At 44.7% G+C, this 9,804-nt stretch overlaps 2 protein-coding genes and 1 non-coding gene across 3 annotated transcripts in view; all 3 read left to right on the top strand.

Annotated features, from left to right (window-relative positions):
• Positions 1–1,382: 1,382 nt before the first annotated feature.
• LOC125696523 (5S ribosomal RNA) lies at positions 1,383–1,501 on the top strand. The gene has a single exon (XR_007378370.1). It is a non-coding gene; the product is annotated as a 5S ribosomal RNA (ribosomal RNA).
• Positions 1,502–1,729: 228 nt separating this feature from the next.
• On the top strand, positions 1,730–9,003 carry TMPPE (transmembrane protein with metallophosphoesterase domain). The gene is made up of 2 exons (XM_048952120.1): positions 1,730–1,843; positions 4,564–9,003. The coding sequence occupies exon 2, from the start codon at positions 4,648–4,650 to the stop codon at positions 5,965–5,967; it is 1,320 nt and encodes a 439-aa protein (XP_048808077.1). The 5' UTR covers positions 1,730–1,843; positions 4,564–4,647; the 3' UTR covers positions 5,968–9,003.
• Positions 1,736–9,804, top strand: part of GLB1 (galactosidase beta 1) — a 45,454-nt gene continuing 37,385 nt past the window's right edge. The window contains exon 1 of the mRNA XM_048952108.1: positions 1,736–1,843. Within this exon, the coding sequence (XP_048808065.1) occupies positions 1,790–1,843 (54 nt within the window). The 5' untranslated portion in view covers positions 1,736–1,789. The remainder of the gene's footprint in view (positions 1,844–9,804) is intronic.

Genomic DNA, 9,804 nt, shown 5'->3' with positions numbered 1-9,804 from the left:
CATTCCCTCTTGTCCCTCTCCTCTCTATCGTCTCCCTGTCATGCATATAAAGCTTCACATACAATATGGAAATTGGGTGGTGCTAACAGATGTAAGGCCATCTCCATTTGGTGCCAGCAGCATCACGGTAAACTAATGCTAGTGCTTCTGTGCAGAAATGCAGGCTGGGACAGGTGAAGGTGGGTGTAGGCAGCGTGGCCTTTCTGCCCAGTTAGAGCAACAGGGTCTTCCTCAAGCCCTCAGGCACTGGGGCATGTCCCTGGGCCCGATGGAGCTTGTGTGTGCTTGCAGGTGTTCCAGGAGGTGTGAGCGTGGGGAAAGTGACATGAAGATGGAGTAGGTGCAAAGTGGCTGGATGCTGCACAGAAGGAAAGGATCTGGGGGTGTTAGTTGGCAGCCAGCTGAACATGAGCCAGCAGTGTACCAGGAGGCCAGAAAGACCAATGGCATCCTGGCTTATATCAAAAGTGTGACCAGTGGGTCCAGGAAGGTGATTGTCCCCTGTACTCAGCCCTGGTGAGTGTTCAGTCTGGGGCCCCTCACTGCAAGAAGAGCATTGAGGCCCTGGAGCAGGTACACAGAAGGGCAACAATGTTATGAAGGGTCTGGAGCACAAGTCTTTCAGGGAGCAGGTGATGGAACAGGGATTGTTCAGTCTGGAGATGAGGAGGCTCAGGGGGGACTTGTATGATCTCTACAACCACCTGAAAGCAGGTTGTGGTGAAGTAGGGGTCAACCTGTTCTCCCAGGTAACAGTGATAGGAGGGGAAGGAATGGCATCAGGTTGTGCCAGGGGAGGTTGAGGTTGGATATGAGGAAACTTTTCTTCTTGGAAGTGGGGGTGAGGTGGTGGGACAGGCTGCCCAGGGAAGTGGTGGAGTCACCGTCCCTGGAGATGTAGAAGAACCATGTGGATGTGGCACAGAGGGATACGGCTATCAGTCATGGTGATGATGGGCTGATGGTTGGAGTAGATGGTGGTAGAGGTCTTTTTCAGCCTTTATATATTCTGTGGTAAGAAGATGCCTGCTCAGCTGGACAGTATGTTGTGCTCACTCACGCTCATGAAACCTGCAGAGGGTTTGGGGTGGCTGAAACATAGGAATAGGTTTAGAGAAGGGACAATCTTTTGGGGGATTTGGTAGCTGTGTTGAAGGGGAAGCTGAGGGAAGTGAAATTAGGTACACTTATCATACTGCTGCTTAAAGAGTTCTTTGTGCTGTCCAAAGCAGGTGAAGTTTGTAAGATGTGGGTAGAGCAAGATGGAGGCAAACGTGGCAATGGGAAGGTGGCTGCTGCAGAGCAGAGGAAGAACGGAGATAGGCCTGTCACTGAAACATAGCAGTGTGCACCTTAAAGCCAGCTGGAGAAGCTTTTCTAGCGCCTACGGCCATACCACCCTGGAAACGCCCGATCTCGTCTGATCTCGGAAGCTAAGCAGGGTCGGGCTCGGTTAGTACTTGGATGGGAGACTGCCTGGGAATACCGAGTGTCGTAGGCTTCTATTTTTGCTTTGGCGCTGCTGTCTCCAAAGGCGCACGGCGACTCTGCGTTTACTTTTCTCTTTGCACCTTTTTAGCTGGGAATACCCCTCACCTCCGACCGGCCCGCGCCCCTCTGTCGCACTTTCCCCACTCGGGCGCAGCGGTTCGCGGCCGCCCCTTCCCTTCCCGGTCCGGCCCCTTCAAGCCGCGGGGCGGGGCGAGTGGGGACCGGGTTCAGTCAGCTGACGGCGCCGTGCGCCGGGGTCGAACGCCGCGGAACGCTTCGCTGCCCGCTCGCTGCCGTCATGCTGCGGCTGCTGCTCCCGCTGGCCGGCCTGGCGGAGCTCCTCCGTGCGGCGGTGAGTCCTCTCGGCTCCTCGCACAGCGGGCGGCTCGCGTGTCCGCTCGGGCTGCCCAGGCTCGGAGGGGAGGTGAATGGCCCCTCAGGTGGCTGTCCCTAGGAAGGAGGACGCTGCCCCTAGGAAGGAGGACGCTGCACGGCCTTCGTTACTTTTTATTTAATAACAGCGACCTTTGAGCCGCTATCAATGAGTGCTTTAAGCTGGGGGTGCGGGCCAGGCCGGCTCCTTCCTTCCCGCAGCGCCTTTCGTTTCGGCGCCACCCGCGTGTGTGAGGAAGTGAGGCGGCCGCTTTCCGCCCCGCCAGCCCCTCTGCTTCGCAGCTCTCGGGCTCACGCATACCTGGTTGGGACTGGTTCTACCCCATCCGCCCTTTAGGTCCATTTTATGAGGAATTACACATTAAGTGGCTTTGGAGAGGGGGGAGGGGGGAAGCGGAGGGGGAGCGGAAACGGAGCTGCTGCCTGACACCGCGTTAGCTGATCACATGGAAAAACTGGCTGTTCCTGTGCGTGTTGTGTGAGGGAGCTGTGTTCCGTCCTGCCCCGTTGTGGCACTGGCTCCCTCCGTGTCTCTCTGGAGGGTTGCACAGCTGCCTAACGAAGGCCCGGGCAAATTCTTTGTCCAGACAGTCGCTGTGAGAGATAGGCTTTGTCACTTGCTCCTTAAGCTTGAAGCAAAATGTTGCTCTTATGTTAATTTTTGTTAATTGAGTGACGTGCAGATGGCTAAAGCTATACGAAAAGCAGCATATTTATCCAAGGGAGTTCGGTGACAGTAATTTTGGTCACAGAGGGGGGTGGGTTTATGACTGAGTGTTACGAGGTTGTGAAGGTAATGGATGAGGGGGAGCTGGCACCAAATTAATGGTCTGAGATTAGTAGATTAGTTTAAAGTAGATAAAATGCTATAAAAATATACAGTGAATTTTAGTAGCCTGTTGCTACAGGAGGTTGTAGAAGCAAACAGATTCCAACAAGAAGGGTTAGACAGTATACATCAGGTTCATAAATAATGTATATAAAGGGTAAGGCAGAGGGTGTGTTTGGTACATCCCTAATGTAACAGTTCTGTCTGCTGCAGAAGTAGGAGAGGAACAGCACACAGGCAGTGGCCACAGTTGCATTATTCCTACAGACCTTTCTTATTGCTGTTGTCCAGGCTGAATATGGCCTGGAGTCTAAGAGATCTGTGGACTTGAATCAGTTGGGCATTTCTTATCTCCCTAGCTTTACCTTCTGTTGAGAAGGTAAATTTGTGTAAAACAGCATTATATTTTTTAAGGACAGTGTTGTAACAGCTGAGAGGCCTGGAGGAATTGAGAGCTGCAGCACATTTTCTTTCTTAACCTGTATTTCACTGACCAACCAATGAAAGAAGGGGTCCTTGTAAAGCTTGATTTAGTCCTCAAAACATAGCAGGGACCTGTCAAAACAGAGATGCTAACATCCCTTTCAGTTAGGGGAGGTATGTGCTACAGATAAGTATCATGGCAAACTTAGGTTTGTAGACATCTGGTCTCTAGCTCTCTGTGTAATCTTACAAGACTGTTCTTCTGCCCTACTTCTGAGGTATTTTTGGTGATAGTGATTGCTTTCTTTTTTTCTAGTTAAATAGGGACCAAAACACAGGAAGTGTTTTGAAACAGTGTGTGTTCCTGTGTGGCTTTAAATCGAGTTTTTTTGATATCTCAGATTCAGTCAGTATTGTATAGTACAAAAGACCATCCAAACACCTATCACCTGTGGTTAAAATAAAACTGTATTTATTTTAAATAGGAATACGTGAACTATGCAATAGTAGAAACACTATATACTCTGGATGAAATACAGATTAAAGTGGGGAATTCCAGTAGAATTTATACAGAACGGTTGCTTAGCTGTTTTCAGTCAGGCAGCAGAACTGTATTATCTTAGTACCCTCCTTCCAAAGGAACACAGTACATGATGTTTAAATCCCATTTCAATTTAATTGCATCCTGTTAGGCCAGGGTATGCTGAAATAGGTGTCAAGTCTTAGGAACTCTGCATGTTACGGGAGTGAGCAGGAAGTGAGTAACAAAACACAATGTGAGTTTCACTGGCCCTACCAAGTTTGAGAGATACGGGGAGCTCTTATTCACGAGTGGAGGCAAGGATGTTTCCGCATCCATAGTGTTCCATTATTCTAGGATCACAGCTGCATCTCGTAGCCATTCTGTGGGCATCCCACTGCTGATGTATGAGTTTATAGAGTTTTGTGTTCACTAAGAAGGATATATTGTAATACCTGCTTTTGGGATGGTGCCAACTGCTTGTGAAAAAGAACAGAAAAAGTGTACGCTAGTAGCAGAAACAGCTTAGTCATGCTTGTAGAATACTATAATGATTGTTTGCCAATAATTTAATGATTGTTTCCAGAGGTCATTGCATCAGTGTTGTGATCTATTGCCAAGTGCTGTAAGGAAGTCATAGTGGAGAGAGAACATGTTCAAGGAAAGAAAAGGGGAAGAATCATTGAGGGAAGCAGGCAGAGAACATGGAAGCAGAATGTCAGGGTTGAGTGTTCTCAGTTCATTATTTATCTAGCATGAGGAAATTTCCTTCCTGACGTTATGGTAGTGATTCTGTATGACCCAGTATCCTGGTAGTATGTGCAGAATTACAGTCCCTTATTGCAGTCTGGGAGAAAGGGAATGTGTGTAATATTTTAAAACGGCTGATACTGGTTCCTGGTTGCAGGCTGCATTGACCCAAGGCATCCCTTCATAACCACATAATTGCCTGCTGGAGACTCCTACAGAACAGAACGGACAGGAAACAAAGATGATCTCCTTCAAGCAACTGCCCCTTGAGGCAAAGGCTGCAGTGGCTGCAGGAGTGGTTTTCTTCTCCATGATGTTATCACGGAGTTATCTGGCAGAACAACTGGAGCTCAGGACGCGGCATTGGCTTCTGAGGCTGCAGATGGCACTGTTTGCTAACACGCTGATGCTGATAGGATCTCTTCATGTTTGGAAAAGCACAGTCACCATGTTTTCCAGGTCTTCAGCTGCCAGCTCCTTCTTTTTCATGCCATGGAAGATAGCCGTCTTCATGTTTCTAGCTTTGGCTCACTCAAGTTTCTTTACGTTGCTATTTCTTGTTGCAGAAGAGCCCTATTTCTTTTCTTTAGCTGCCTACACTTGCCTGGGGGCCTATATTCTTCTTATCTTCTTCCTCTTTGCTCTAGGCTCGGTAGAACAAGCTTACAAGTTCTTTGTTGGGAGAGGTATTAAGGCAAACAGCAGTGGTAAGAGCAGCAGAACAGCAGCAAAGCCGGTTTTGGCAGTCATGCTGACTGCTGTACTGACTGTCATTGGGCTGCTAAATGCTTCCCAGCCTCCTACTGTGAATAGAGTGGAGATTCCAGTTCACAAGCTGCCCTCAACAATGAACAACTTAAAAGTGGTCTTGCTTTCGGATATCCATCTGGGACCTACGGTTGGGAAGACCAAGCTTGCCATGATCGTGCGCATGGTTAAGGCTTTGAAACCAGATATCACAGTGATCGTTGGGGACCTGACTGACTCCGAGGCAGAGATCATACGGCCTGCTGTTGAGCCTCTTGGAGAGCTTCATTCTCCTCTGGGAACGTACTTTGTCACGGGAAACCATGAATACTACACATCAGATGTTAGCAACTGGTTTGAGCTGTTAAAATCTTTTAACATTCGGCCACTCCATAATGAGAACGTGAAGATTGTTTCACCGGAGAGCACTGATGACTGGTTCTGCCTGGCTGGTGTTGATGATATTGAGGCAGATGTATTACGTTACTCAGGGCATGGCATGGATTTAAAAAAAGCTCTCAGAGGTTGTAGCAGTGAGCATGCAATAGTGCTGCTAGCTCATCAGCCGATGGCTGCAAAGTGGGCCCTTCAGGAGAGACCAGAAATAAATTTAATTCTCTCTGGTCATACTCATGGAGGGCAGATGTTCCCACTAAATGCTGGAGCTTATTTTCTGAATCCTTTCTTTGTTGGCTTGTACAAAGTTGGGCAGAACACCTTTGTCTACGTCAGCCCAGGGACGATGTACTTTGGAATACCCATGAGATTGGGCAGCAGAGCTGAAATAACAGAGATAATTCTACGTTCTCCTTGAGGAGTTTCCCATTTCATGGATTTTTGCCATCCTTTTTAGTCAGTACATTGGCTTTTTTGCTCTGAAAGAAAATGCTTTTTCAGGAAAGCTATAAGAACGTAGTAGGATGGACTTAAGCAGATTCTGTTAAATCTGAGGAGAAAACACTGTATCTTCAGCTATGAAACAAATCAGAGTGTGTGTAAAAATACTCAAGAAATTCCTTCTTTGAGTTCACTATTATTGACATTCTGCATTTAAAGATAACACGGTCACAGAGATGATGCATGTTCTGTGCATGTTTATTGTGTGTCCTACAGCTGCTTCTTGATTCTCTGTTGATTACGCGTTAGGCAGTCGCCTTACCCAATCTCAGACTGGTGAAATTCTGATCTCTTGCAGTGAAATGACACACACGTGTTTTGCAGAAGGGCCACAGAGTGTCCTCTGAATATCTAAATTCCAGAAGTCTTACGCTAAAAAAAGTTATGGGAAAGGAACAATTTCATTTTTATTTGATTGTCTTTGTCCCACTTTGTCTGTAGCATGCTGTGGGTCTACCAGTCTGCACTGCTCACCAGTGCAGGGAGGTGCCAACATTATTTTCTGAAATTCAGGCTTTCTTCCACTTGAGAAGTTGAGGGAAACTGATATTTAAGATGAAAGTAGTTGTCTTTCTGCAGGCATTTTCCCTAGAATAGTTGGGCATTTAGTAATTACTTTCTGAAAGCAGCGGTAATAAAAGCAAATGAACAATAATATCTTAATTGGCATCATTTCTGTTGCTATTTGAGCATTCACTGCTTTCTGTTGTAAAGCATAAAGTCAAAAGCTGAGGTATTCTGTCTCTTTTTTCCTTTTTGTTCAGTGTTTTTGGTTTGTTTTTTTATATACTTAATTTCTTTTGTGAGAGTATGGGAATGATATTTGAAAAATATGCAGATAAGATTCAATGAGTTAAAGCTTGAACGTTGTAAGGTTCTAATATTTCAAGTAAGTGGTGTTTTCTTTAAGAAGACTAAAGGCTTCTGCAGGTCATTTCTTTGATAATATTAGCATATCAGTGGCCTGGCTGTCTGACAGGCACATAGCAGAATAACCAACTGCTACAGGATAACAGGGAATTTTCTCTCCATCTTTCCTAGACGAGCTTAACACAAACTAAAATCACTCTGGGGGATATATGAGAGATCAGAAAACCTTAATACAAACATTCTTGTTTTCATAGCTTGTACAAGAAAGGTAGGATGCAAATGAATATGAGTACGTTGCAGCTGATGAACCAGTTTTCTTCTGTACAACCTCCTTTCCTCCCCTTCCTCTTTGGTGCAGCTCTGTGAAACGCCACAGCAGCAGAGACTGGCATCTCTGGCTGTAGTCACAGGGAGTCACTCACTCTGCTCTCTGATATTTAGCTTTCTCTTGGGCAGACCTATGTGCCATGGGTCAAAAGTGTTCATTGCTGAGGATGGCAGGACCAGAACTGTGGCTTTCAGTGTTTTCCTGTGTTCCTGTGTGGTCCTGAGCCAGACACACTTCTGCTTTACCCTTCAGCAGTTGTTTTCATTTCGTGGGAGGTGTGTCTGAGGTGTATTTGATGAGTGTCATAGGCTTTGTAAATATGAGAAGTTCTGTATGTGAAATTTTGAAGTCTCACTTCATTCATCACCTTGAGCCCTCCAACACTGAGTTAACTACTGACCTACTTTTGTGTCCCCTTCTTCCCTGTGTAAGTCTTGCATTTTTACTCACGAGAATGCTGAGAAACACTGTTAGGGGCACGCTAGCAAATGTATTGTGCACTGGAAGCTTGATGGAGAAGCTGGGGCAGTCAGTCATCTTTTAGTCTGAAAGCAGAGCTCGCCCAACCTGCTAGGATCTTCTACTTGTTAGACCAGATCATTCTGTTTCCCAGCACCTATAACTTTGCAGTTTTTTTTCTTCATGCAACAGTATCTGTTTAAGTTTTCAGAAGCTTTCACATGTATTTAATACTTCCCCCTGCCCATGCTCTGTCTTTCAGGATTCTTTCCCATCAGTGGCATCGCATAAAATGGTCTTATGTAGAGAGAATCTTGATAGCCTGTAACCCTCTGTCTGTTTATCTAAATGCCTTCATTTAAAAGCTCTGCTCTGGATTCTGCAATGTAGGATGTTCCCTCTAGACCAGCAGTCCTGGTGTACAGATTTTCATTTAAGTTTTACTGGGCTAAGAAGACTAATTGCTGGTTGCCTTAACAGGAGGCTTTTGTAGGTCTGTCTTTAGGTGCTCTCCCAATGAGTTGCTGCTAGTCTGACTTTTATTTTGTTTTCCCTGCTTTTTATTTCTCTCTTCGTTCGGCCCGAATGCATGCAGAAACCTGTCTGCACCAATCCTGCTGTCACCAAGGTGCACAGGTAACTTGTGTGTGTGTACTCCTCCATGTATCCTCTCAGGAGCAGATATGGTCATATTATCATTTCAGAAATGCATTGAGTTCTGCCAGTATAATTTAGTTGTTGTTTGGTTTTCTTTAATTGCTTCTGAAAGTTTGGTTACTTGATGATAAGTACCATTTAAAATGTGCCAAAAAACACTTCAAAGCCCACTCCCATTCTTTTAGTCTTTTTATTTTAATTACATATGGGATGTATCCTAGATCAGTCTTAGTTTCGGTAGCATGAAGAATTAACCCTTTCTAATATTTCTCAAAGACAGAAATCCCTAATTGCCCTTCAAGGATTTCTGTATGCATGTTCCAATTTTATTTTGGTGTGTGTGATTTAGACCTGTGTTCAGTATTTCAAATGGAAAAAATAACAAACCAAACTCAAACTTTTGCTGCTTATTTTGTATTTATTAAATTCTGTTGTAATTTTTGTGTGTGTGGAATGTATTTGATTTGTAGAACTTAACTAAATGAATATATATTTCATCTACAGTAGGCCAGTTCATTTGGGGCATTGGGTGGGGGCAGAGTTAATCACTGCCGGAATAAAACCAGAATAATATTAATTACGGTATATGATCCGTGGAAAGTGGATTTGGAAATATGTAAATTGTTGTATAATAAATGCTTTAAATGTTGGAATTTAATAAAACTTTATTTACTTAGCAAGAAAAAAATGCCTTTAATGCCCATTTATTTTGTACTGGTATTTCTTGTAGCAGTTCACACTGAAGAATTTTAACACACTCATTCTATTTTTGCCAGCAAAAAACAACTGACTGTAAATCTGACTTAGTTTTGGAAAATCTGACACCCTCACTGCTAAATGAGGCGTAGATGAAAGTGGTAAAGGTAAAGTCACTGTTAAGCTTCCCAGTGCCTGCTTTTATGAAGGTATATGTGCTGAAGGGGATGAGAGGCAGAGAAAAGAACCACTATAATGGTAGAGAAAGAGTAGAGTTGTTGGGTTTGGTTTTTTTGGGGGGTGTGTTGTGCTGGGTTTTCATGGCAAGCGAGTAGCAGGAGTGGTTTGTGGTTCTCAGTTCTGATGCACGCACTTGTTGGGTGGAGAAAAATATCTGGTTTTGCATGGTCATTATTAGAGATGCTAGACATAGTCACATGTGGAGGGGTTTGCTGAGGATTTATATTTCACGTTACTGACTTTTCCAAATAAGGAGGGAAAAAAACCTCCACTGTTCTATCAATTTGAAGAATGAGAGATTCTAGGATCTGTTAAATGGCTGATAGATTGATGTGCCAGAACTATGATTTGTTTTTTTTTCCTAAGTTGAGAGAAGTACACATTAGAAAACATGGGAAGAGCATTAAGGTTGCAAAACTAAGTGCTTGATTTAAGCAAGGACAAATGCTCTGGTTCATCTGTTTTGCACATGTGTGTATAAGATGCAGCCTTATACCATTGCCT

The sequence above is a fragment of the Lagopus muta genome, chromosome 7 (genome assembly GCF_023343835.1).
Source record: "Lagopus muta isolate bLagMut1 chromosome 7, bLagMut1 primary, whole genome shotgun sequence".
NCBI classification, from domain to species: Eukaryota; Metazoa; Chordata; class Aves; order Galliformes; family Phasianidae; genus Lagopus; species Lagopus muta.
The sequence above is the reverse complement of the archived record's forward strand: the minus strand, read 5'-3'. Positions and strand labels throughout refer to the sequence as shown.